Raw genomic sequence first — 25,224 nt, forward strand, 5'->3', positions numbered from 1 at the left:
ATCTACTTCTTCCATGTTCTGTGTTTCCCCACTATTTCATATAACCTGACCACATGAAAACGCAAATGAGTTTCGATTATAAACCTTTTGGGAAAACAAAACTAAGGTCCAATTTTTGTTTTCCAGGGCTTTCATGTATTTATATACAAGCCCCAATCTTAGAAAAGTTAGTACTATTTTCCTAAGAGAAATTTCCTTTATAATATATTCTTCTATATTATTTACGACACTGGGTAAACATTTAACGCTCTACCATCTTTACCTGTGATTTTCATTATTAACAACAGTTACAGAAACACCACTAATTTTTTTAAAAATTCTTGCTGTTTATCAAGTACTATTCTCAGGATACATAATTCCTCTTTATCTCAATGTTAAAAATTGACCCATTTCTGCATTTGGGTGAAATAATAACTTAGGTGGTAGCCTATAATTCAAAAGTCACAGGAGTCACAGAATGTTAGAGAGGAAGGATTTCAGCATCCCTCTGATCTAACCTTTTTTACAGATAAAGGAACGTAGGACCAGACAGGTAAATGACGTCTCTACTCCCCAACATTCAATAATCCCCTTATTCTTTTTTATTATAGCACTTAGCACTGACCACCACAAGCATAAATATCTGTTTATGGTGCATCTTCTCCCAGGGATTTTGTATAATGCAGAATCCTCAACATTGCCTGGGCACAATGTAGATACTCAAGTATTTGTTGAATTAACTAAATCAAAATTGACAACATGTCTTCTAAACACCAAAACAGTGTGTCCCCTCTCTCTCCTTTCCTGAATGACAAGGTTAGAGAGTCTCAGGGAACAAGTTATCTTTCACTTTAGAGGAAAAATAAAAGTTAAAAATACTTTTTAATAACATGTTTCTGACAACAAAATAATCACTATTGAAAATCTGAAGAAAAAAAAAAAACACAGAAGAATCATCTCCCAAAGATAAGCACTGGTAATAGTCCATGCATATTCTTCCAGTTGTGTGTATAGATAATGTTTTCAACAGAAATGGGACGATGTATTACAGTTACAAAATGTTCGTTTTTAACAATACATTGATTTTCCTGTTATTAAACCTTTTCCAATGTAATTTTAATAGCTGCATGTGATTAAATTAGATGGTTGAATCTATGGAAAAAGCTGGCAGTCACCCAGGTTATGTTCCTAAAACTAGAGTTTCTCACTGAACTTCTTCAGTAGACATGGAAGATGTGTTTCTCTAACAACGTCATAGGCCACTGGGCAGGAATAAGCATTTAAAATTTTAATTGTCACCTTTGGATTTGAAAGGGTAATGGCCAACTTCTTCCAGTGATAAGCTCCATAGAAAAGGTGCAGAAGCTTTAGTTAATTTGCCACCTGTGGTTTGGCTGCCAAAGCTTGATTCCCTCCCTGTCACTCGACTATTTGAAAACTAGTGTGCCAAAAAGTCCAGAAGTTTTTATTTGGTTTCTAAAACTTTGAAGCCAAGGAGACACAAAATGTACTAAAAAAGGCCAGCAAATCCTGAAATTACTAGCCACCAAAAATTCCTTCATTGGAAGGAATACTTGAATGAACTGTATCTTTATAATTTCTAAACAATGAAAAAAAATCAATACTGTCCTGGTTTATAAAGAAAACCTGTGTGCTTAACCCCTAGATATCTTGGTAAATAATCAAAATTTTGCTTCAAATTGAGCCTAGGGAATTCCCTGGCGGTCCAGTGGTTAAGGATTTGGTGCTTTCACTGCCGTGGCCCAGGTTCAATCCCTGGTCGGGGAACTAAGATCCCACAAATTGCGTGGCCAAAAATTAAAATAAAATAAAATAGAGCCTAGGACTAAATAAAAATTATAAAGTGACTTTATAAAACTTTAATAATGTAGGTTGTACACATGACAGAAAGCTATGGAGATATTTAGAATTAAGTATATTATCATATAGGGTAACTACCCTATATAAAGCCTATATAATATATAACACACATTTTTATTTCTAATCCCATGATGCAGATGCATGAGAGTTATCATTTATGAGATTAGTTAACCTATGGCTCAATTAGAGTTCATATTAACTGTAAGAAGAAAAGTTAACTTTCTTTTAAGTGCCATTATAGATAATATGGCCATGACTATGCATCTAGTCATAAAGGTTTAAAGTTAAATGAGACCCTCTGCAATCATTATGATGGACGGTCTTAAATAAAACTTTCTATTTGTATGGAGAATTCAAATGTAAGTACTTATCAAGACATCTATAATCCTACACGTTATGTCAATTGTACTATGCAATCAGAGAAGTCTATGCGTGCGTGTTTGTGCTCCCCACGCACCTGATGCACAATAGATGCACAATGAATACTGGTTGACTGACTTGATTCTCTGTGTTTATGAATATGAGGAATCTCAATGACCTGGCCAGGAATCACACAACAAAGGCTGTCCAATGGTTAAAACAGCAATTATAGTCACTGAGGCTATGCATTTTACTGTAGTGGATAACGTCTCCTTTTAAAATCTAGTTACTCTTACTTTAAAGCACTGTGGGTTTAGCCTTTATTTTCAGTGTAGTATAATGGAAACAGCACAAAATTAGGAGCCAGAAGAGTTGGCTTACTACTAAGCTGTGTGGTTACCTGACTTTCTAGGCCACAGAATGAACAGAAGCAGCAAATCAGAAGGGGCCAAGAGTGGGGATAAGAAAAAGGAAGAGGGGCTTCCTTGGTGGCGCAGTGGTTGGGAATCCACCTGCCACTGCAGGGGATGCGGGTTCGAGCTCTGGTCTGGGAGGATCCCACATGCCACAGAGCAACTAGGCCCATGAGCCCACGTGCCACAACTACTGAAGCCCGCGCACCTAGAGCCCATGCTCTGCGACTGCAACAAGAGAAGACACCGCAGTGAAAAGTCCGCACACCGCAACGAAGAGTAGCCCCCGATGACCACCACTAGAGAAAGCCCACATGCAGCAACAAAGACCCAACGCAGCCAAAAATAAATAAAATAAATAAATTTTTTAAAAAAAGGAAGAGCGTTGAAAAAGAAACAATGCCACCAGCAAGAAGACACAGCGAAAAGACTGTAGGCACAAATTTTAAAAAAAATTTTATTGAAGCATAGTTGATTTACAACACAAATGTTCTATAAAGCATTGTAGTCTATTTAAAACAAATAACCAGGGCTTCCCTGGTGGCGCAGTGGTTGAGAGTCTGCCTGCCGATGCAGGGGATACGGGTTCGTGCCCGGGTCTGGGAAGATCCCACACGCCGCGGAGCGGCTGGGCCCGTGAGCCATGGCTGCTGAGCCTGCACGTCCGGAGCCTGTGCTCCGCAATGGGAGAGGCCACAACAGTGAGAGGCCCGCATACCGCAAAAAAAAAAAAAAAAAAAAAAAAAAGAAACAAATAACCAAAATATTGGGTGTAAGATAGGCTTAAGGATGTACTGTACAACATGGGGAATATAGCCAATATTTTGTAAAAACTGTAAATGGAAAGTAACCTTCCAAAATTGTATTAAAATTTTTAAAAATCTCGGTTATTTAGTAAAGTGGATTATCACAAAAGCTAAAAAATAAATTAAAAAAAAATAATAAAATAGAGCAAGTAGTCCTAAAATTTTTCCTAAATGTAATAATTAATATTTCTAACTGTGATTCTAAGTTGTCAAGATAAGAATAATTATAAAATATATCCCTTATTAAAAGGCAGAAATGCATGTGATACATGCTAGACATATTTCCATCTAAAATCTCAAAATGTAAAAATGGTTGAATGACATGGAAAATGTACCGAGGTAGAATTCATTCTTGAGTGTTTGATAAATGAGGCATCCAGTGCAAGTGTATATATTTGTGCATACATGTAAATGTTTGGCAAAGAAATCTGGCATTACATCCACATGGAAGGAAGAGGTTATTTCCCACAAAAGACTCCTATTTAATGTTATTAGAGGATCCTAGACCTTGTCACCTTGCAATACCACCTTGCTGTTTGTATTTACAGTATCATAAATTACTTATTAGATGGGGTATGCTTTTTACGGAGAAACATCATTCTTCAACAACCATTCTTCAGCTAAAGCCAGCTTACTTTCTAAACATAACAAAATATAGAGATCGAAGATATCTGTTCATCAATTAAGAGGAAAGAAAAAATACCAGATAAGTAGAGATTCAATAAAGGGAGGAAAAAACCCAAGAAGCTCTTTTTAGAAATAGTCTCTGAAATAATCCATAAAGCCACTAGGTGTTGCTACATGCCCAATAAAGAAAACTGCTAAAGGGATTTTAAAAGCAGTTTTGTTAACAACGTACGTTTTCAACTTCCCTTAAATCCAATCTTCCCTTTAAATTAGCTATAATTCTCAATAACCAAGGAAGGGGAATGATTAGTATAATTAAGAATTATGACGAGGTAATACTTTTTCCCCACAGGCAAAATGCACATCATGATAATGAGAGACATAGAAACATGATCCAGCCCCTTGATATAAAACAAGATCAAGCCACTCAGATGCACTGTTTGGAAAGCTAGGTTTTGTTAACAGCCCATTCCTACTTCGCAAGGCACAAGACCAGACACAGAGCTGGATCGTGATGGACACAGAGTCAACAAAAGGGATGAAGTACACTGGTTGTATCTGAACTCCACATCCCTGCTCTTGCTAATTTAAACATTTACTGATTACTCACTCCTTCAACAAACATTCAATAAACACCCATTACATACCAGCCACAAAGACTGCTGTTCCCTTTCAAGAAGCTTACATCCCACTTGTGTGCATTATATGCTGGGGAATAAAATGAGACTAAGGAGATGTGTCTGGCCATTAAGTTGCTTGCATTTCAATGCAGGAGACAGCTACACATTAAGAACGGACGTGCCTCTTGGTGGAATATTACAAGGTCTGTGGGAGGACAGAGAAGCAGCCTTCATTCTTTCTGGGGACAGATGGAAGAAGTAAGGTAAGTAGCATCTGAGATCTCCCTAGAAGGAACACCAGAATTGTGGAAATGATGTGGTCACAGCAGGAGGAAAAGCATGGAGGAAGTGCCCTGTGTGTGTGAGAAGCAGTGACTTTCCCTGTGTGACTGAAGCCTGAGATGCCCGGGAGTGCAGTGGGAGATGAATCAGACTGAGAGGGAACTGAATGCTAGGTTAAGAAGTCTGAAAATTAGGCTGGAGGCAATGGGGAGTCAGCCAAGGTTTTCAGTCAGAGGAGCGGCATGATGAGAGATGTGTAGTTAAATAATTCTGTCAGTGGAGTGCAGGATGACCTTGGCTGGGGAGTGACTGGAGGCAAGAGACCAAATAGAAGGTTAAGGAAATAAACCAGCTGAGATGCGGGGCCCCAATTAAATCAGAGATGGCATTTGCCAGGGCTCAGTAATTGCCTGGAAAGGTGTCAGGGCGGAGGGAGAGGGGTCAGTCAGTGCCAGTGTTCCTAAGGTAAGTTAAACCCTTTCACCGAAAGAGTGAATATGAGAGAAGGAAGACTGTTTAGGCAGTGGTGGAAGGCGGGGTTGTCTTCTTCTGGAGGAGAAGGGTTGGGGGTAGAGGATTCCATTTCAGAGTTCAAGGACAAAGATCCCGTGTGACTCCAAGGCCCAGTGATCTGATTCTCACCCTCATTCGGCCTGGCCCAGGCTTTCCTACAATTGGCAGCTTTTGCCAGGTATCCTTCTATAACGGAGGACCTGAGTGATCACTTAATTTGCATTTAATATGAGATGTTAAATGAAGCTCTGAAATGGACTTGAGCTTTTAAACACAGGTGAATTCAACGTAAGTATATTACATACAAGTTAGTCCTTCAAAACCTACTTAAGGACTAAAATGAAGCCACTCTTAATTAAACCTAAATGAGGTAAAGGAGCACCTGAGGACTAAAGCAGCGCACCTGACTGGCGGACACTAGGACTGGGCTGCAGTTGAGAGACAGCGGGGCCACCCTGAGGAGCGCAACCCAACAGCACCGCATAGAGTTGTGAGCGCCTCAGAATCAGAATGTAAGTCAAGTCATTTGGCCGAGAGGAAGGATAAGTCCCTGGTTTTTCTCAAGGTGCCAGGGCTACCAGAGTCAAGTTTCCTATCATTCTAAGCCGTGTGGCAGAGCACTAGGATGGAAGTCCAGGACAGACTCCAGGTCACCTCTACAAACTGCTATAGTAGTTGAGACAAACCATAGCATCTTCCTGCCTCAGTTTCCTCATTTGATGAAACAGGTAACAACGCTACTGACGTCTTCACAGGACACTGTGAGAACAGAATGCAGTCGTGTATACAAACGTGCTCCCAACGACAACGCAGCAGCAACAGTACCACCCTTCTCGTTCACCTTCTTGTTCTCTATTCTCCTCTTTCTCTTCCCGCTCACTTGTTGCCCACCTTCCCCACTACCCCTTCCCACCATCTCTGGGAGACCGAAGAGCTCATGTGAGTTCACCACTGTCTTGAGCAACGCGGCCTAGGAACTCAATGAGGACAGATGCTTGTCAATCTGGTTGGGTAAAAGGACTTGATTCTCTGGGCTTTGAGCCCCACTGCAGAGAGATGGAAGAGGCTGGGCTGGATGGGCAGTTCCAGCCAAAGTGGGCAGTGAGCAGTGATATGAAAAGGTGAGGTTTCTACCCGGAGTTGAGAAAGCTCAAAGAGCCTATTTAATGTAAAATTTAAGTATAGTATTTCCTCACAAAATATGTTTAAAAGCTATAAAACTGTGAGAAGGGAAATTAACAGCTTCAGTGAGAAGGGGGCAAGAGTAGGGGGTAGGGTTGGAATTCAGTGGATTTAGGCATCCTGGAGTAGTCAAATATAGTAGCCTAAGAGAGGCACATGTCAAACTAGCTCAAATGTACCAACAGGCAGTAAAATAATTTTCCCCACTTCACTGATATCAGATATTATAAGAAAGGGGAAAACTTTCAATTTTATCAAAAATCTGTATTTGTTTTAAATTTAAAACTCACAGTGTTTTAAATATAGACATATTCATTAACAAGTATTGGTATTATCACCTTTTCTCTATCTTAGATTTCACCCACCTCATTACTTAATGGAAAATATACAGGTTTAAATCCTAGTATAATGACTTTCTTGCTCTATGACCTTAGACAGGCTATTTAACCTCTCTAGCCTAGTTTCCTCATTTACGAAATGCGGAATAATAAACCAATCTCTTAAGGCTCACGGAAGGATGAAAAGAGATAATCAGTGTAAGTGCTTAGTACAGTACTTGGCCCCCAGAAAGCACTCATGAAATGGCTGCGTAAGGGTGCAGACACCACTGTATAAGTGGCCCGAGTTGAGGTCAGGTGGGTGGGGACTGAATCACAAAGGTCCCTGTAGGCTATATGAAGACTGAAGCTAGTCCCCCTGGGTTCAAATCCTAATTCTGTCACTTCATAGCTACACAATCTTGAACAGATTATTTGCTCAATGTGAATATGCTGCTAGTAAAACATACCATAGCCTGTAGGAGTAATAGCCTGACATAATATAAGCTTTCAAGTTAAGTATGAAATACCAAGAATAAATTATGGTAATAATACTAGGTACCTACAAGAATGCTTTTCAGGAGAGGTGAAAATGCCTTACAGGTTTTATTTAATTAATCTTCATAGATGTCTTGGGAGTTAGAAGCAAGTGGGCATTATTATTATTTTTTTAACATCTTTATTGGAGTATAATTGCTTTACAATGGTGTGTTAGTTTCTGCTTTATAACAAAGTCAATCAGTTATACATATACATATGTTCCCATATCTCCTCCCTCTTGCATCTCCCTCCCTCCCACTCTCCCTATCCCACCCCTCTAGGTGGTCACAAAGCACCGAGCTGATCTCTCTTTGTTATGCTCCCTGTGCTATACGGCTGCTTCCCACTAGCTATCGGTTTTACATCTGATAGTGTATATAAAAAGAAACGAAATTGAGTTGTTTGTAGTGAGGTGGGATAGACCTAGAGTCTGTCATACAGAGTGAAGTAAGTCAGAAAAAGAAAAACAAATGGGTATTAATAGTTCCATTTTACAGGATGGAAGGCAAAGAAAAACGTGGCTTGATCGTAACTCTACTGTCGTATCTCTTCATTCCAACAAAAGAACTAGGCATTCTGAAATCACAGACCCAGGTCTAATATTACTTCCCGAATACCTGAAAGTTTGCCTTCAGTTCATTCATTCAAATAAATAGATATTGATACCATCAAACCTTTTCATCAGCCAAGATTACTCTGCCTAACTTTTCTTATTTTCTTTTATTCCCCAAACCATCTTTTCTGTTCTAGCCAAGATGACTTTCTGGTGCTCACTTAGGTCCAATACTGAAATGCCAACCTTTCCAATATTATTCCAAGCTGTTCTATATTATTATGTGTTGAATAATCTCCCCTTCCATTTCTGAAATGTATCACTCCCTGCCTTTATTTTTTAAATTTAATTTAGCTTTACATTTTTATTAAAATAAGTTAAAAATATAACACTATAGAAATTTTCAGTCCTGAAGATTACTTCTAGAAATTCTAGATCAAATACTTATACTTTATTTATTACATTTTCATCTTCAGATAGTAACTCACCGATATGAATCATAAAGGCTTAACTCAATGTAACTAACTGCCTTCTCTTTAGCTCTTCCCAGAGTTTGATGTGAACATTATTACTTTTATTTCTTCTATTTTTTCTTTCTTGTTCTTTTAAAGTAAAAAGGAAAAGTGTTCACTTAAGCTGCTAGACACTGTAGAATGGACTGGCTCTCCATAGCCCCCTGGTTAGCATATTTTAAGCTTATACCATATTTTCTTGATTAAAAAGCTTCATTTGTTTTTCAGCTTCTGTTTGCTAAAATCTCATATTCATTGGAAACACTCATTTCCATTTCCTTCACTATTATGGGGTTATTTCCTAATAAGACTTCTATGCTTACATTTCACTGGGTGTCAGTAGAGACAAGCTTAGGCTGCTATTTTGAGTGTGTGTGTGGGGGGGGTGTAGGGTGTCACTCCCTGATGGCTGCGTTGCTCAATACAGGCAAACCTCGGAGATACGGCGGGTCCGGTTCCAGACCACCACAATCAAAAGTGAATATTGCAATAAAGCTAGTCTCACAAAGTTTTTGGTTTTCCAGAGCATATAAGTTATGTTTACACTATAATGTAGTCTATTAAGTGTACAGTAACATTATACCTAAAAAAAAAAGGACATGCTTTAATTTTACAATGCCTTATTGCTAAAAAATGCTATCATCTGAGCCTTCAGTGAGTCATCCTTTTTCTGATGGAGGGTCTTGCCTCGACATTGATGGCTGCTGACTGGTCAGGGTGGTTGGTGGTAGATGAAAGTTAGAGAGGCTGTGACAATTTCTTAAAATAAGACAACAATGAAGTTTGTCACATTAATTGACTCTTCCTTTCATGAACGATTTCTCTACAGCATGCAATGTTGTTTGATACCATTTTACCCACAGCAGAACTTCTTTCAAAATTGGAGTCAATCCTCTCAAACCCTGCCACTGCTTATCAATTAAATTTATGTCACACTGTAAATCCTTTCTCATCATTTCAACAATCTTCATAGCATCTTCACCAGGAGTAGATTCCAGCTCAAGAAACCACTTTCTTTGCTCCATTAGAAGCAACTCCCCATCTGTTAAAGTTTTATCATGAGATTGAAGCAATTCAGTCACATCTTCAGCTCCTAATTCTAGTTCTCTTGCTATTTCCACCACATCTGTAGTTACTTCCTCCATGCAAGTCTTTTTTTTTTTTTTTTTTTTTTTTGCGGTACGCGGGCCTCTCACTGTTGTGGCCTCTCCCACTGCGGAGCACAGGCTCCGGACGCGCAGGCTCAGTGGCCATGGCTCACGGGCCCAGCCACTCCGCGGCATGTGGGATCTTCCCGGACCGGGGCACAAACCCGTGTCCCCTACATCGGCAGGTGGACTCTCAACCACTGTGCCACCAGGGAAGCCCCTCCAGGCAAATCTTGAACCCCTCAATGTCATCCATGATGGTTGGAATCAACTTTTTCCCAACTCCTGTTAATGTTTATGTTTTTGTTTGTTTTTTATTTTTTTGGCCGCACTGCACAGCTTTTGGGATCTTAGTTCCCCGACCAGGGATCGAACCCAGGCCTTGGCAGTGAAAGCGCCAAGTCCTAACCACTGGACCGCCAGGGAATTCCCTTAATGTTGATATTTAGATCTCTTCCAATGAAACGCAAACATTCTTAATGGCATCTAGGATGGTGAATCCTTTCCAGGAGGTTTTCAACTAACTGACTTTGCCCAGATCCATCAGAGGAATCACTATATATGGCAGCTACAGCCTCACAAAATGTATTTCTTAAATAATAAGACTTGAAAGTCGAAGAGACTCCTTGTCCCATGGGTGGCAGAATGGATGTGTTAGTAGGCATGAAAACATTAGTCTCGTTGTGCATCTACCTCAGAGCTCTTGGATGACCAAGTGCATTGCCAATGAGCAGTAATATTTTAAAAGGAATCTTCTTTTCTAAGCAGTAGGTCACAACAGCGGGTTTAAAATATTCAGTAAACTGTTATAAACAGATACGCTGTCATCCAGGTTTTGCTGTTCCACTTATACAGCACAGGCAGAGTTGGTTTAGCCTAACTCTTGAGGGACCTAGGATTTTCCGAATGGTAAATGAGCACTGATTTCAATTTAAGTCACCAGCTGCATTAGTCCCCAACAAGAGAGTGGGTTTGTCTTTTGAAGCCTGGAAGTCAGACATTGACTTCTCCTCCCTAGATATGAAAGCCCTAGATGGCATCTTCTTCCAGTAGAAGGCTGTTTCATCTACACTGAAAATCTGGTGTTCCGTGTAGCCACCTTCATGAGGTATCTTAGCTAGATCTTTGGGATAACTTGCTGCAGCTCCTACATCAGCACTTGCTGCTTCGCCTTGCCCTTTGATGTTATGGGGATGGCACCTTTTCTTAAAGCTCATGAACCAGCCTCCGCTGGCTTCAAACTTCTCTTCTGCAGCTTCCTCACCTCTCTCAGCCTTCACAGAATTGAACAGAGTTACGACCTTGCTCTGGATTAGGCTTTGGCTTAAGGGAATGTTGTGTCTGGTTTGATCTTCTAACCAGACCACTAAAACTTCTCCATATCAGCAATAAGACTGTTTCCCATTCTTATCATTTGGGTGTTAAACGGAACAGTACTTTTAATTTCCTTCAAGAACTTTTCCTTTGCATTCACATCTTGGCTGTTTGGCGCAAGAGGGCTCACTTTCAGCCTTCCCCAGCTTTCAACATGCCTTCCTCACTAAGCTTGATCATTTCTAGCTTTCGATTTAAAATGAGAGACATGTGACTCTTCCTTTCATTTGAACACTTAAGAGACCAGTGTAGAGTGATTAACTGATTTAATTTCAACATTGTTGTGTCTCAGGGAATAGAGAGGCCTGAGGAGAGGGAGAGAGATGAGGGGGAGGGGGGGACTGCTGGTTGGTGGAGCAGTCAGAACACACACAACCTTTATCAGTTAAGTTCGCTGTCTCATATGGGTGTGATTTGTAGCACCCCCTCCCCAAATTACAATAGTAACATTAAAGATCGCTGATCACAGACCACCATAACAAATATAATAATAAGGAAAAGTCTGAAATACTGCAAGAATTAACAAAATGTGACACAGAGATATGAAGTGAGTAATACTGCTGAAAAAATGTTGCCAATAGACCTGCTGGATACAGGGTTGCCATAAACCTTCAGTTTGTAAAAAATGCAATATCTGCAATAAAATGAGGTATGCGTATACATTTATTTTGCTTCTTTAATCCATAAACTCTTTAATAACAAACACTGCTTTTTAAAATTTATCCCAAATATGTAATGCATTTCAATGTACTCTGGGTATAAAGAAAATACAGGACTGATCATTTATGTGAAAAAGAAACAAACAAACTATAAATTCAATTTTTATCCCTTTTATTCATCAGAGACACAAATTACAGAACCAAGCTTGGCTTAATAACAGTAGCATATAAAAATGTTGACCTGATAACGCCAAAAATCTATTGTGGCAGATTCAGAGTTAATCAGAAGACTGAGAAAAAAAGGAGAAAACTCAGACATTTTGCTTGTTATTATTTGTTCACTGCTATCTCAAGAACATATAATTTCTCTCTGAAAACACTAAGAGCACATCACATGTAGATCTGGGAAATTGTACAGGCCAAAGAAGTTTTTAACCTGGAATTTTACTGTTCCCGTAACAGCAAGCCTCTCTACCTTCTAGAACTGTTTTTAAAAATAAAGCTATTACCTATATTAAATTTTCTATATTAAAAAAATAGACTTTTGAGGACTTTTTCTATGTGATTAGGTTTTAGACTATTGAACAAAGGAAAATCTCCCTTTAAATAAAATATTTCAGAATAAGAATTTTCTCGTGGCATTTTAAAAAGCCATTACGATTAGACCTCCTCTGTGGCAGAAGTTTTGTAAAATGTCACTTTATTTGACTGGTCCTACCTAATAGTATAAACAGACTTCATAGTAATTGTTCCAAATGTCAGAAGCATGAAATTTCTGTACTTCTCTCCTTATCTCATTATATTTATAATTTTCTTTTAAAAATATATGTATTCACTGTATTTGTCATCTGCCAATGTACATAAGCCCCTAAAGTTCTATGACCATGTCTACATATTTGAAATAAGACATTGCATAGAAATTAGGTGCTAAATGAAATCTACTGATACCTATGACATAAACTCTCAAACTAATTATATTTAGAGACAGCATTATTTTATACAAATTTTGCTGCTTTATTATTTCAGTATCTCAAGATTATTTTCAATAATGACCTAAATATATCTGAGATGAAAAGTAGAGATTATGAAGAAAGAGTTGTATTCTTAGAAGTGGTTCTTAAAGACCTAAGTGCTGGCAACTTCTTCCTTAGCATAAATTCCCTTCTCCTGTACGGTTTACTTCTTTAAGCCATTTAACTTTATTTCTTTAGCTTGAGAATTTTCAAAACAGTTATATATGGAACTTAAGGAAAGAAATGTCATAAAGAACCTAGGGGTAAGACAGGAATAAAGACACAGACCTACTAGAGAATGGACTTGAGGATATGGGGAGGGGGAAGGGTAAGGTGTGACAAAGCGAGAGAGAGGCACGGACACATACACTACCAAACGTAAGGTAGATAGCTAGTGGGAAGCAGCCGCATAGCACAGGGAGATCAGCTCGGTGCTTTGTGACCGCCTGGAGGGGTGGGATAGGGAGGGTGTGAGGGAGGGAGATGTCAGAGGGAAGAGATATGGGAACATATGTTTATGTATAACTGATTCACTTTGTTATAAAGCAGAAACTAACACACCATTGTAAAGCAATTATACTCCAATAAAGATGTAAAACAAACAAACAAACAAAAAAAAACAGTTCCCCTTCATCAGAAATGGAAGGCTGACCAATGCATGGTTTAAACTGCTTGTGTCAAACTCTGCTGTCCTTAAAAGCTGTGAGAAGAGCTATTCACTAAAAAGAGCCTAAGAGAGAAACTTTAATCAAAGAAAAATAAGTATTCCTTTCTTTGACTAGCATTTACAGATAGATAGCATCTATCTGTAAGTCTTAGATGTTTATTTGTTTACATTTTTTCCTGAAAGTTAAAAGGAATGCTAATAGACATTGGGAAGAAAACTCCATTATTATCTAATCTGTTAGAAAAGATGATACTAACTCTCACAATATAGTGTATTCTTGGAAATCATGAGTCAGACTGTGTTGAAAGGTCAAATGTGCATTATTACTCCGACATTCACCTGTGGGAACATGCTTGGGATACTCTACACCCAAGTGAGCGTTAGTCTGCTTGCTATTAGGGAGCATCCATGTGTTAGAAAGTAAAATGATGCCAGAGAAGGCTATTGTGTGAGGAAGTACAAACATGCTGAATAATGAGTATGCAAAGGTACAAAGTGCCATGTTTACTTTTTCTAGCTAAAGATTAGTACAATGTAAACAACTACCAGTCCACCAAATTTACACATTTATTGCTACACTGAATTGAACAGAAATAAAAAGTTAAATCAAATTGAACATATGGTCAACTACTATGGATCCCAAATATAAACTGTAAATGATAAAAACCTTTTGTGATGTAAATATCTTATGTGGTATCCTCTAAAATGATTATCTGAATAGACTTCAACTGTAATCCATATAGCACGCACACGACTTAAAAAACAAAAGAAAGAAAGAAAAAAATACATATATATGCAATAAAATTCCTATTTTGTCCTAAATAGCAACTCTGGTTGGGGATTGAAAAACTTCCAGCTCAAGGACCTGAGTTTGGTAAAATAATATGATCTGCAGGTCACTGCATCTGGCCTCTGTTAAATGGGTCTGGAAAATAGAGGAATTCCACAAATGCAAACTATGCATGGCTACCGGATACTACCTGCCTATCAAAACCCTACTTAAAAATATTTAGCAAAAACAGCCCAATAAAAATACAAGGGAATAAAAAATGAAACCAAGGTCATAAGGGCCTGGGTCCTTTTTCATTTTAAAAAATAAGCAATCTTGGAATGCCATGTTTCCTGATTTTCAAAAACAGGAGTTTGTATTTATTTAGGTACCAGAGGGACTGACAGTTTCATGCTTTTTTTAACTCTCATCTTTTCACTAGCAAGTCTAATGAGAACATCACAAAAGCAGAGAATGTTATGAATAGAATGAATGAATCATAGGATCCACCCTATGGACCCCATGACACAGTCATGGCAAATGCTAATTATCTGTACATTGCAAGTCTTATTCCTATGCTCAGGGAACCTCAAAATCTGCACCTGACTTGTGTTTGTGTCCTTTTGGGTTTATGTACCCCACTCTGTTACCCTCAAGGCACAATATAATGCACATAGAGATCTTAATGAAAACCATTAAAAGCAGAGTTTATTCATGAGCTGTAAAAAGTGAAACTGTAGAACTAACAGTGTGAACAGAACACAAATGTCTGTGTTCTCAACCCGCAGCAGGTGCAGAGTGGAGACGGATGAGGGACCACTTACCTCGGGTGTACCAAGAGCATGTTCTCCAGCTAAAAGCAGCATGCTCAGGCCTCCCATCTGAGTAGGATCTAAATAAGTCAAAAACAAGTAAATCGTCAATTCATAACCATGAAGTACATACAATCCAGAGTCGAAAAAGAATACTCACGAAGACTAGCAATCAGAAATCCAACAGAACCACATGTACCTTATTACAGAAAACTTCTGAAACTCTTTATGAAGGAAAAACCCGGGGTACATGTGCTTAGTACTCATACTTTTGTGAGCTTTTTAAATACCACTGTTGTCCACCATTCCAACAAAATACCTTCTTCAATACCACAGCTGTTTATAACATGAATTATCTCCTAATGTGATGCTTCTTTCCTTACTGCATGGGGAGTCTGGATGGATTTTTTTTTTTAAACGAAAGAGTGCTTCTACTTGTCTTCTAAGAAACTTGAGATTGTTATTCTCAAATTGTTATTTCTGCCACATGATATCAGGCTGATAAAAAAGAACAAGGCCATCAGAGGAACTAGAGAACAGGGAGGTATTTTACAAAGGGGACTCCAAAAATCTAGTGGGCTTTGTTCAAATATTCTTTCTTTAAAACTTTCAAAAACAAATTTAAATTAAACAATGATATATTTATAACATCTTAAATCTTAGGGGTACAGTTAGGCCCTTCCTTGAAAGGCCTCGAAATATCTTTAACATTGAAAATGAACCCTTTTTATACTACCAAAGGTCTTTGTTTTCATTCCTTCAATAATCAACAGAAAAAGAAAGAGAAAATGAAAGCAAACTGGTAGATCTATGACCCAGGATTATATCTAAACAGGGGAAGTACAGACAATAAGAAACCTACAGACTTTAAGTTTGTCTTAAATGAATTAAATTTCAGAACTTCAATGAACTAACATATCTGAAACTGTCTAAGTCAGTGCTTATCCCAGTGCATATTGGTCCTCAATAAATGCACTTTTTATTTTAGTAATCTCTCTACAATTCAAAATGAGGACCGGGCATAGTGTTGCCTGAAGACATTAAGGTGTCTCTCTTTTCTTTCTTTTTTGATTTTTTTTGTTTAAAGATATGCCCTTAAGTACATCTTTGAATACAATCTGTCTCAGGAACTCATGAAGCAACTCTGACCACATCTTACATATAGTCAAATTAAAAAAAATATATTTTTTTGAAAAAAGAATCTGAGGGGAAGGAAGGAAGGAAGGGAGGGAGGAAGGAAGGAAGAAAGGAAGGAAGGAAGGAAGGAAGGAACGGCTTAGTAGAGGGGAAAATATGTCACCAAACAATCAGGTGGTCACAAAACAGCTCCATATTGGAAGGTAGCCACGTAGGAATACACAGAGGAACATGAGCTGGTTTGCTGAAATAAGGCTCTCTGTTGTTGTTTTAAGAGCCCATCCTTAATTAAATGTTAAGTTTATGAACTATTTTGGCTGCTAAAAGAGACACATAAATCTACTGGCAAATAAAAATCAGGAGAGAGAAATGAATTTAGCAGAAAGTAAAGGTGTACTTTGGTTCTTTGGGCAGCTAAATACTTTTGCAGCTGCCAGTCTAGAGATCAGGAGTCTTGCATATTCGCATTCTAATAAAGATAAAAATGTGTTAGTGCATAATTGCATTCTAATAAAGATAAAAATGTGTTAGTTCAAATTATAAAGTAAAATAGGAACATACTTCCATGATAATTTATTTAACTTATATACCAATATGACTTTGCTGTATAGACACTAAAACACAGACAAGAAATCATCATCTTTTATATTAATTTATATAATGTTATTTGGATATATCAAAAATATATTTATATAAATAGCTGCTTTCCCTTCACCGAGAGGGCTTCTACTAAATTAAATTCTACATAGCTTTCCCTCCTTGGAAATTATACACTTGACTGCTTTGGGGTTATTCAAAATGCAAAATGTCATGTGACAAGGACTATTGGGAAAACAAAGCAAAATGAGATTCCATGCTGAGGAAAAGCATAAACTGGCCTCTAAAAGCCCTAAAGTATCCCCTAGATTTAAACAGCTAAGCACCATGTTTCAATTAAAGGCAAATTAATTTGCTTTCATTGTGTTAAAAAGGAACATCACACCAATGTTATCCGCTATACACTAGCTTAACAAGGGCTCTGATCATGGATTTCCAACATCCGTCACAGGCCCTTATATATAATGAGATAAATGTGAGAAAGTTGTTTTCCTTCTTTCCTGTATTTTGCTTAAAGAATGCTGTTTTTAAAAGCTGACTTGTAGGGGCTTCCCTGGTGACACAGTGGTTAAGAATCCGCCTGCCAATGTAGGGGACACGGGTTCGATCTCTGGTCCGGGAAGATCCCACATGCTGCAGAGCAACTAAGCCCGTGCACCACAACTACTGAGCCTGCGCTCTAGAGCCCCGTGAGCCACAACTACCGAGCCCACGAGCCGCAACTACTGAAGCCCGCGTGCCCAGAGCCAGTGCTCTGCAACAAGAGAAGCCACCACAATGAGGAGCCCGCGCACCGCAACGAAGAGTAGACCCTGCTCGCCACAACTAGAAGAAAGCCCACGTGCAGCAACGAAGACCCAACACAGCCAAAAATAAATAATTAAATAAATAAATTTTAAAAAATAAAAAATAAAAGCTGACTTGTAAATATCCTGGTTGAAGTCTAGGTCCCACTTTAAATTTGTAGGTATAACAGGTAGATTAATAAACTGTCAGAAACGGTGCTACAGGCAGACATCTTTCACTGCTTTCTGTAGTTTATCTACAATTACTTTTGGTTTTTGAAGAGCCACTGTGTGCAAAAAAAAAAAAAAAACCTACATAGACCAATCTAGATTTAGAACTGGGAGAAAAAGCAATGGAAGATAAATGCTAATCAAAGGAATTTATTTAGAAGCCAGTAATAATATCCTCTTATTTGGTCCTGATGATAAAATGTTTTATAAGAGACTCTTACTGACACAATCTGGGGAGTCTAGAGAGCTCACCAAGACTACTAGCAAGTGGGTTGAAGCTAAAATTATACAAAGTAACAGCTAAAACAAGGCCAGATTTCTATTCTGATTCCTCTGGAATATGCAAAAGCATCATTTTGGAAGCTCACCTAGAATTATACTACAGACACTTACGTAACAATCACCTGAAGACTTTGTTCCCCCAGAATGCTGCCATTGCATCAGACTGCATTTCTTAGATTTATATATGACATCACCACACACTTTGTTATACCATGAATCACACACTACACTGTTAAATCTCATTAGGCCTACTGGCTATTAAAAAAATGAAGTGTCATCACAATACTGCTTAACTTCCATTCCCAAGCTTTCCATTTTGCAAACTGTTCAGAGCTCTCATCTTAAAGAAAATTTGCTTGTAATAATGAAACAGGAACCCTATAGCTCAACACCAACTTCAATGCTTCCATCCTGCCCAATCTCCCTATTTCATCCCGGAAAACTCCTCTCTTGATTACGGTATTATAATAGCCATGGAAGATAGAATCATTTGCAGGGTGAACATAAATGCTTTATTTCATGGTAATAAATGCTGTAGCATTCCTTACCACCCAAAGAGTATTAAGGTCTCATAACAAATGGGACCATCTGGAATGTTAAATTTGCTTGGCCCGTAACAGGAATGGGGGCCAGAGAGAGGGTAGGATGGAAATTCCCTCTAAGAAACAGCTGTCAGATCCATCACAGATTTGTGATAGAGTTGTTCATACTCTTGGTTTTGATGTTTAATATCCTCAGATGATCTACATAATTGTGTTTTTTTTGGTATCCAAGATAACTAAGGTGCTTACTGTGAATGAGTTTGTAAGCTATTTTGTTACATTATAAAATTCCCTGAGCTCCGGACAATCTCCACATTGCTGTCTGCTTTTCCATAATGTCAATGTCAGGAATCCACACATATTTGTAATGGCTCAACCACTTGGTCCATACCTCCTTTCTTTAACTATATTATATATACACATTCAATGTATGTTATACTCCAAAGCTTTAAGCTATGCTGCATATTTGCCATGGTTAAATTTTGCTTTTCTCTCTCTTTCTATTATCTGTTAAAAATACTGCCTAAATGAATTGACCTGTTCTTAAAGAACAGGTGAAATTAGTGTCTAAACTCACCAGCCATCCCAAAGTTAAGCTGAGGCATTTCTTCAGTCTTTGCTTTCTTGGGGCTTGACAAGTCTCTTGAAGAGTCAGATGGGAAGGCCCACAGTTTCTTCCGTGGATTGACAGTGGATGTTGGGGATTTCACAGGCTTGTTTGTGGTAGGACACCATTTGTAGCCAGGATTTGCTTTCATAAATGCATCTTTATACTATAAATAAAGAACAGATAACATATTTTAATTAACACATAGATTGAAAAAGTACCTTCACCTTACTCCCCTATTTAGATAATGAATGAAAAAAACACTTTCAGTAAGTTCTCTCCTTGTAGAAGAACGACAATCTCAGTACAGGGCTTTAGAGCTAGGACATGAATTTATCTGCTAGAAAGTTCATTTGTGGGATGAGGGTTCAGAGGCAACACATTTTGTATCTTTTAATCCTCTTCTTTTTTTTTTAGGATCCAAAAAGTTACCTGACCTTGGTAAAGAAAGGGAGTTATTCATAATGTGGTGTGTAAAGCAGCACCTATTTCAAAGTAGGTATCAAGTACCTTACAAAATGTGAGTCAGTCCCAGGGCCAGTAACTAGATTCTGCTCACTGCTTAATTTACTAAGTATGTTAAAAATTAAATCTGTGCTTTACTGTACAAGCAAATGCAGGGACACCTAACAGAGCAAATAATCAGTTGTGGGATAAAAGCACCAAGATCACGAATGGGAGAAGGGGAACAAAGTAGGGCAAACTGATGCAGAACGTTTTAGTTCTTTGAAGATGCAGGGCCATGTAGAAGAAAGAGTACTGGATGCAGAGTCTGATGACCTGGGTTCAAAACCCACCTCTGCTATTAGCCAGCTGTGGACATTAAGCAAATTATACAACCTTTCTCAGCCTCAATTCTTCCATCTAAAAAGTGTAGCTGCACCTGGTAACATCCCAGGGTTTTGTAATGAGCACATGTGATCTCAAAAGTGAACATGCTGAGAGCTGTGATGTGTGATGTTGCAGATTAATCCATCACAAACTGTATGTCTTTATTTGGAGGTTTCAAACTTCACTGTTAATATCTTCCTTTCTCCTTCACTTTTCTGTGGTTTTCTCCCTTTTCCCCCACTTGGCCATTTCTTTCCCTTTCCTGGCGATAATTAAACAAAAATATATTTCTTGCTATTCATGTTATATTACCAATGGTTATGTTATCTGATAAAATGTATTTTTCATGTACTCTTCAATGATTTTGTTATATTACTACTAGATACCTTATTTAATTAATACAATTCTTTCAATCCCCTAAACTTGCTTTTTAAAATGGTCACTCTGTGTGTAAAATTAATTTAGTGTAAGCTCAAAAGTTTATGAGCTTATCTAACTCATTAAAGAAAAAAAAGGTTCCTTTACCCTTAGTGTAAGAAAAGTATATGTAATCCAACTAACAAACTTTTTCCACCACTTCACTTTAAATCATATAAATGAAAATTGTACTGTAAATAATATAATGCAATGTTAGTAGTCAATGGTTTAGAATCACCCTTAATTCAAATTTTCTGAATAATCAATTTTTTTAAACTAAAAGCTGTATATCTGCATATTGATACATAGGTACAGGAGGAAGGAAGGTAAGCGTAAAAAACAGTAAGATACAGTTCTACTTTTCCTACAGAAATAATTAAAATGGGATACAAGGCCAGATGCAAACTAGAATTTACCATCACATAACAGAATAAATTTGGAGGTATCAATGTAATGTAAGAGGTACTCTATCCCAGCACATTCACATGCATGGGGGGATTTACATGTTAAGCTGAGGCAGACAAATAGCCTCGCCTGCTGTCTGGTGATGGAAAGTGACAAATGATAGGGTGAGATGAAAGCAGCAGGCACATGCATCATTATTTTGTCCCAGCAAAATGCACACGAGCTGGTCTGTCAGATGAAAAGTCATTTGGACAAAGGTCACCACTCTATAACGTAACAAAAGACTATCAAACAATTTAACATATTTGTCATAAGAAATTTTAAAAGTTTTGGGTACTTTCGGTGGTTTCTGAAGAAAAAAGTCCCAGGCTTCCCTGGTGGTGCAGTGGTTGAGAGTCTGCCTGCTGATGCAGGGGACACGGGTTCGTGCCCCGGTCCAGGAAGATCCCACATGGTGCGGAGCGGCTGGGCTCGTGAGCCATGGCCGCTGAGCCTGCACGTCTGGAGCCTGTGCTCCACAACAGGAGAGGCCACAACAGTGAGAGGCCCGCGTACCACAAAAAAAAAAAAAAAAAAAAAGTCCCAATTCACAGATGGAACTACACAGATGGATGTCACTAGCCTTCAGATTTCTTCTGTTTCTTAGGTGTCCCCTTCCTCCCCTCCAATGTTGTCGATCTGCTAGGTAAGTTCTTTCCCAGTAAATATTACATCCTTTTCTAAGAATCACTTAGCAATTTGCTTTGATGAAAATCAACATGTGTAATGAAAATGATAATACTGTCATTCTTATGAATGAATTATTACCAGCATCAACTATTTTTAAAAGCACTGATGGTATTAATAAAGGCTAGCTTAAACTAACTTATGATGTGGAGCTGTGCTGAAGATAACATAAAGCAGAGACAATCACTGACCATAAACATCTCTTTCTCTTGCACTTATTCTACCCACCCATCCACATCCATCTCAATACTTTGTGAGGATCGACTAGGTGACAGACACTGGTTAGACACTGGAGACTAAAAGAGCATAAATTAGAGTCTCTGCCTTCAAACTGTTTACAATCCACAATCAGTAATCAAAATGTTACTTCTTCTTATACATGGTCCACAGACTTTCCCCTGGCTCAGGCATGAAAAATGGTTTTGCAGAGGGTCCGTAAAAGGGGAAGCTACCTATGTGTTGAAGAACAAAAGGCAAGAGAAACGCCTGGAGTATGTGAGGTTTTATGGAAAATGGTGACTGAGAATTCACTATGAGAGTCAATGCTCTATAAATGTATTACAATTTTAACCTTGCAGATTCTTAAACTCGATGTAAAACAACATTCATTAGCTCAGTCAAGTATATATTTGAGCAAAAGGGTTAAGAATGTAGGAGACAGAGAAAAGAATAACACACAGCCCTTGTCCTTAGACGGAGATGCCATAAATTCCTGAAAAGACATACAGGTCAACACAAGCAGTGTATGAACACCAAGTGAGGGCGGAGGCAGGAAGAACCCTCAGCGTGTGAGGATGTCTGTCCTTGGAACTGGGCTCATCATCAATCACTTGCTCTGATTCAGCTATAAGAGACAACAGAAAGGCTTAATCATTTGTTGTGATGAGGTTATTAGGAAAGGGATTACAGAGAAAGCTGAGTAAGGGAGAAATGAAAAAAGACTATATATAGTCTGAAGCAAATAGCTGAGTGAAAGTATTAGCAAGCTGGTCAACCATGTGGGCAAAAATCCATCAGCACAGGACTGAAAGGACCAAAGAGACAGGCCCACCCATCCAGATCCCCAAGGCAGGGCTTTCATGCTGGGGGTGGGAGGGGAAGCTCAGTTATCCTCCAAGAACATCAATCACAGGCTACTGGTCCTATCTCCTAGGTAACTAACCTCCTGCTAAAACACTGATTTTTAAAAATCGCCCATTAATATAAAAATTCCTATTTTATTTTTGCAAATTTCCAACTGATTAGATAACCTAAGTGAATTTACCTTCTAGGCACAGATCCTGACTTACACAAGATGCTCAGTAAATGCTGGCTCCCTTCTCTCCACCCTCAACTACTACCACATTTCATTAGCAGTGATAATATATCACTGTTATTCAATAATGGTATTAAATACATACCCTTTGCCACAGTATTCTGTCTACTTCATATATGACAATGGCATTACTATATACCAAAAGACAACACTCTATTATGTTAATCTTTAAAAAATTGGGTCTCAACATTACATACTTTTGCAGATCATTTATAAGAATGGGAAATCTGATCTTAAAAAGCACCTTAAGGAGAGATGTACTTATTAACTGTCTTCCAATTGTTTGTTTCTAATTGGAGGGGAGGGGATGTATCAAAAAGTCCAGGAGTATTTCTAGCTATTATTACATTCTAGATCTTCTCAACAGAGTGAAAGAGAATGATAACCCTGGTGAGGTCCAGTAATAAGGGACCCTGGGAATATCTATACAAATAAAGAGAGCTGATTCTGGTGCAAATATGTGAAATATCACCATGACAAAAAAAAAAATCTACCAGAATTATGAAGGAGAGATTACACAGGAATTATCTGATTTTTAAAGAGCTATAACACACTTTTAAATCTTAGAACTCTGCAGGGGGCTAAGTGAATCCCTAGCATAACAAATTTTGAGACAGCTAATGAATTTTGAGACAGCTGTACCTTTTCACATTGGCAGGCAGAAATCACATTATACAGGGTGGAAGAGGAGAGGAAGATATTTGAGAAGTGGCATTAATTTGTACTTCCTTAGTTTTAGGAACTTTCCCTCACAAAACTTTAAAACTTCTCATTTAGATCTGAATTATTCTTACTAGATATTTTAATAGGAAGAAAATTAATTAGACTTTTATATGACACAACATTGAATTAAGTTTACAGTTCCAACAGAACAAAAATATTTCAAATTATACATTAACCTATAAAACTTTCATGTTAAAGCCACTCCAGTAAAAATTATACACTTCAAAAAGTGACTTGAATAAGTGACCACGGAATTGTTTGGTTCTCTTGTAGAAAAGTCGTAAAGGAAAAACTGAGTTGGCTACAGATACAGTTGCCTAAATTGCCTATAAGGATTACTGTGGCAACGGCAGTTCATTTCAACATACAAAGTTTTTTAAAGGACAATTTTACTCCCTAATTTGGGTAAGGAGGAGAAAGTCAGTTTAATCAGTTAGCACTATTTAAAAAGTACCAAAAATTTCAGAATTTCTTTTAAAATGTAATTTTGGTACATTTTAAAAGGTAGATAGGGATCTGGGTAAGAAAACTATCTACATTTCTGAAAATGTATGAATAGATAATTCATGCTAACTAATTTGAATTGTAAAATGTTTTCTTTAAAAAATATGTTCGCTTAGCTTTAGTAATTTCCTTAAACACTTTAAACCTTTTCTTTAAAAAATAGTTTATGGCATGAATTTGCAATATTTCAAACGGTACAAAAGTTAATTTTTACCTACATCCCTTTGAATGACCACAAATTCCAAAGTAATCAAGATTTACTGTAGGATATTGGAGTATTAGGTCCCTGAATCAATCCAAATATTAACATCTGAACCCAATACCAAAAATTAGTTTTAAGAGACTCAGTTTAAATTCTCAGTGTCACTCACTATGAGGTCTATTTTTTTTATCACTAGCTATGGGGGTCTTTATAAAGTCCCTATAATTTTATTTGATTTGAATATTTAAATGGTAGTGTTTACTAACAATGGATTGATGTTTCTGAAATCAAGTAGTTAGCTCACTTAATGGAACGTCTGTTTTGTTAGGGATTATTAATCACATTGGACAGTATCTGCCAAGTTGGGCAAATGATGCATTTTAGTTTTGTTGATTCTTGTGTTTCAAAGACTAATTTTGTATTTCAGTAGCACTTCAGCGTGTTAACAGGCCCTAATAAAAACAGTAAAAGATTACTAGGTAAAGAAGTAACAAATACAAACAAACATAAGTTTGCTTATCAGGAACAACTAACGTTTGTATAGCATTTTAAACTTCAGACCATGCCTGTGCACACAATGCCTTATTTGCATCTTACCTCGACCCTGTGAGGGCAGGCATCTTTACTGCCATTTATAGATGTGGAAACTCAGAAAGGTCTGAGAATGGAGAAGGCCAAGTATGAGAACCCAAGCTCTACTACTATTAATTTGCTGCCCTGGATAAGTCACTTAAGTCCTCTGGGCCACAGTGTCCTCATCCTTAGCTTTCGGAAAATAACATCTAACTCATGGGATTATTCTTAGGATTAAATGAGTCAAATGTTTATAATGGAATCCTGGGCAGAATAAAGCAATACTCAAAACTTGATATTATTATTTCAAAAATAAACAC

At 37.8% G+C, this 25,224-nt stretch overlaps 1 protein-coding gene across 13 annotated transcripts in view; it reads right to left on the reverse strand.

The window, feature by feature from the left end:
- The window catches only part of BBX (BBX high mobility group box domain containing), a 281,580-nt gene that overhangs the window by 66,549 nt on the left and 189,807 nt on the right, over positions 1–25,224 (reverse strand). For all 13 annotated transcript variants that reach the window (XM_079921627.1, XM_079921626.1, XM_079921624.1 and 10 more), the window contains 2 exons: positions 19,179–19,374; positions 15,040–15,107 (listed from right to left, as the gene is read on the reverse strand). In XM_079921627.1, coding sequence (XP_079777753.1) covers positions 15,040–15,107; positions 19,179–19,374 — 264 coding nt within the window. The remainder of the gene's footprint in view (positions 1–15,039; positions 15,108–19,178; positions 19,375–25,224) is intronic.

This window comes from Stenella coeruleoalba (assembly GCF_951394435.1).
Source record: "Stenella coeruleoalba genome assembly, chromosome: 5".
Taxonomy (NCBI): Eukaryota; Metazoa; Chordata; class Mammalia; order Artiodactyla; family Delphinidae; genus Stenella; species Stenella coeruleoalba.